Genomic DNA, 3,192 nt, shown 5'->3' on the forward strand with positions numbered 1-3,192 from the left:
TTAATTTATACGCATGTAAAAGTAATAAAACATGCCAAAATATATTTTAATTTAATACGCAAAAATAATAAAAGATTAAAGACCGGTATCGTGGCAAACCACGATTCTGACACCAGGCCAAAAAGAAGATGACAATGAGTGAGAAGAAGTATTATCCTTAAAAGGAAAAGGAAAAAGAAAAAGAGAGGGACACTGGCTTAAGGAAAGCCACGTGTCATCCTAATCAGTTCCACATGGAAATCCGAACCGCAAAGCAATCTTTCCCATCCACACTCACCACCCAAATATTAATCAGTCTCGTCCTCATCAGCATTCACCACCTCCCACTGACCCAGTCTCCCCACGCCCCATGGTTATAAACAAATTATAATTCTAAACTAAAATATTAACAACAATTAATTAATCATTTGAGCTTACTAAACAGTGACTTTTGCGCGTGTGTAGTGGGGCACTGTACAAACAGTTAAAACCGTCACATACTCAATTCATTCATTTCATACACGCACAATTTCAGCCTTTGTCAAAAGTCTAAACATGTGCAAGTTGGCCTCAACTGAACTCAACAAAACTCTGTCAAACCCAGTCCTTTCTGGCTTTGCCTCACCGTTCACGCGGCTATGATGCTATGTCGATTCTGTGCGTGGCGTGCGATTAACTATTATTAAGTGCAAAACTTTGACACGGCGTGCTTAAGACTAATTGTAATTGTAATTGTATTTGAATTCAACAAACGTGAGAACATAAAAAAAAAAATAGAGAGAAGAGAACAAGTTTTGATGGAATTATAATTTATAAAATTTATAACATTAAAAAAAATTAAATAATTGAATTACCAATATCACAAACTTAGCTGGGTAAAGTAAAACAGAGTACAAGGTTCTAACTTGTATTTACAGAAAAATAATATCTGACCACCCACCAAATTTAAAGAACAAAAAAAATAAAATAAAATAAAAGTAAGTCATCTAATTAAATTCCTAGTGAAGCTTTTGGATTGGAGTTCCTAATTTTGCTAATCTTTTAAGAAATTTCGAGTTTCAATGGCGTCAAGAAACGAGGTTTCTTTGTTGGCAGTGGAGACTCGACCTCGTCCTCTCCGAAAACGAACTTCGGTGAAATCTCAGGCAGAGCGGGGAGGTTGAGATCGAAGTCACGCTTGTGGGTGTTGGTTTGGGTGGATCCGACACCTTCCGAGGTTGTTACGCCGCTGTGGCTGTGGCTGGGGTTGCCGCCTTCGTAGTGACAACGTTTGTGTCCACCCAAGGCCTGTCCGGTAGGGAAGGACTTGTGGCAGATAGAGCACTCGTGAGACCTACCGCTGCTGTTGGAGACTGTGGCTGTGGCGGTGGCGGTGGCAGAGGTTGTGGAGGACGAGGAGTGGTCGTCGCCGACGCCGACGCCGCCGCTGGCGAGTTTTCGGTGGCTGGCTTTGTGTCCACCGAGTGCTTGGTAGGAAGAGAACGCCTTGTTGCAAACTGAGCACTTGTAAATAGGATTGGTAGTGGTGGTGGCGGCGGAAGATGTCACCGTAGGAGGTGGAGTTTGGTGTCGGGGTGCGGTGGTAGTGGTGTCGGGTTCGGTGGCGCCACCACGAGCGAGCATGATGAGGCAAAGAGCGAGGTACTCTTCCTCAGTAGGCGCGTTCTCAAAACGTGGACGCTTTGAGCGCTTGCGCTTTGTCCATGAATCAAGACAGTGGAGATTAGCGTCGTCGAAGTGGAACTGAGGAGTGGCTGTGGTTGGAGAGTTAAGAGCTTCTAAAGCCATATCTCTCTTCGATACTAAGTTTCTGATCTGAATAAGAGAGCTATTCACCCCAAAAGGCACTGCGAGTCAGTGAGAGAACTAGAGAGAAGATCTAAGAAAGAGTGTTTGAGATTTTTTTTTTGGTTGGTTGAATGAGTTTTGAGTGAAGAAGTGTGAATGAGTGTGTGGGTATATAAAGAGTTAGAGAGCGAAGTTGCGTGACAAGTGGTGGGAAAGTATGCGAGGTGCGCAAGTTATTATAACATTAAAATAAAAAATAAAATAAAAAATTATATTAAAGAAGGGAGTGGAGCACGTTAATTTGGTGTGTGTGAGAGAGAGAGAGAGAGAGAGAGAGAGAGTTTTTTTCTTGGTGGCCAAGGTGGACTGAGATTGGTCAAACAGAGAAGTAGTAAGAGGAAGTGTGTGTTTATGGGGGTCTAGGGGAGTGAGTAGTGACTGAGTGTTTTTTTGTTTCAAAGTACTCTTCAAAAGTGGAAGACTCTTTCCTAGTCAAAATATGTGAAATATCAAAAAACTTTTCTAAAACAAAAAACGCGGTCTAAAAAACAAATAAAGATACACACGTAGCCACCGGCAGCCATAGGTAAGCAAAGAGACTTTTCTTATTGGGGCCGACCTCGATTTATACCGATTAATTAGGCAAAATTGGATGGGCAGGAATGAATGACCTGTGTGCTGTGTGCGATTCATTGTATTAGAGAATTTATTTAGAACACCGCCTTAGTTAGTAGTATTTAGGTAAATTACATGCCAGATCACATGTTTGGTTTTCTTAGCTTGGTGTACAAACGAATGTCCACACAAAATGCTAGAAGGGGAGTGGGGACATTTTTTGGTTTTCATTTTTAGCTGGGCGGCATATAAAGCAAAAAGGATAAAACAATATTCTGTTGCTACAAAATTGGATTTGCGAAGCAAAGCAAATTCTTGATTTTTCGAGAATCCGATTAAAGTGTAAAAATTCGATGATATTTGGTATTGTTGTTTAAACAATAGTTTTTAACATTTAAACATCACAATATGTATTTCTACGATACTTTTTAACCTACCCGTATTTTCATAACATTTAAATAACGATCCTAAAATTTTTTTACTAAAAATCTTTTACAAAATGGATTCTCCATTACGATATTTACAAGGAGTGAAAGATTGAAAGTACTTTTTTATTTTTTATTATAACTTGTGTATCAAGTTGGAACTCTCTTGTAGTTTTAAGACACCTATCATGAATTTTGCTTATTTGTCTGAAATTTAGTTAATAGCAATCCAAAAACCCACGTGCACATAATGATGACATCATTGCTCATCTCAAATTAAACGGGAGATTTACAATATTACAAATTTCATTTCTTCGAGAAGAAACTAGTGGAACTTGGATGCCTTTTTTAGCGGGAGCCCAGTCTATGTTTAAGTTTTACTAAT

The 3,192-nt window shown here is 39.6% G+C and overlaps 1 protein-coding gene across 1 annotated transcript; it reads right to left on the reverse strand.

The window, feature by feature from the left end:
* Nucleotides 1-806: 806 nt before the first annotated feature.
* LOC112027130 (zinc finger protein ZAT10) lies at nt 807-1,924 on the reverse strand. The gene has a single exon (XM_065763797.1). It carries the CDS (start codon nt 1,765-1,767, stop codon nt 1,021-1,023), a length of 747 nt encoding a protein of 248 aa, XP_065619869.1. The 5' UTR covers nt 1,768-1,924; the 3' UTR covers nt 807-1,020.
* Nucleotides 1,925-3,192: the final 1,268 nt, after the last annotated feature.

Source organism: Quercus suber, unplaced genomic scaffold (assembly GCF_002906115.3).
Source record: "Quercus suber isolate HL8 unplaced genomic scaffold, Cork oak 2.0 scaffold_21, whole genome shotgun sequence".
NCBI lineage: Eukaryota > Viridiplantae > Streptophyta > Magnoliopsida > Fagales > Fagaceae > Quercus > Quercus suber.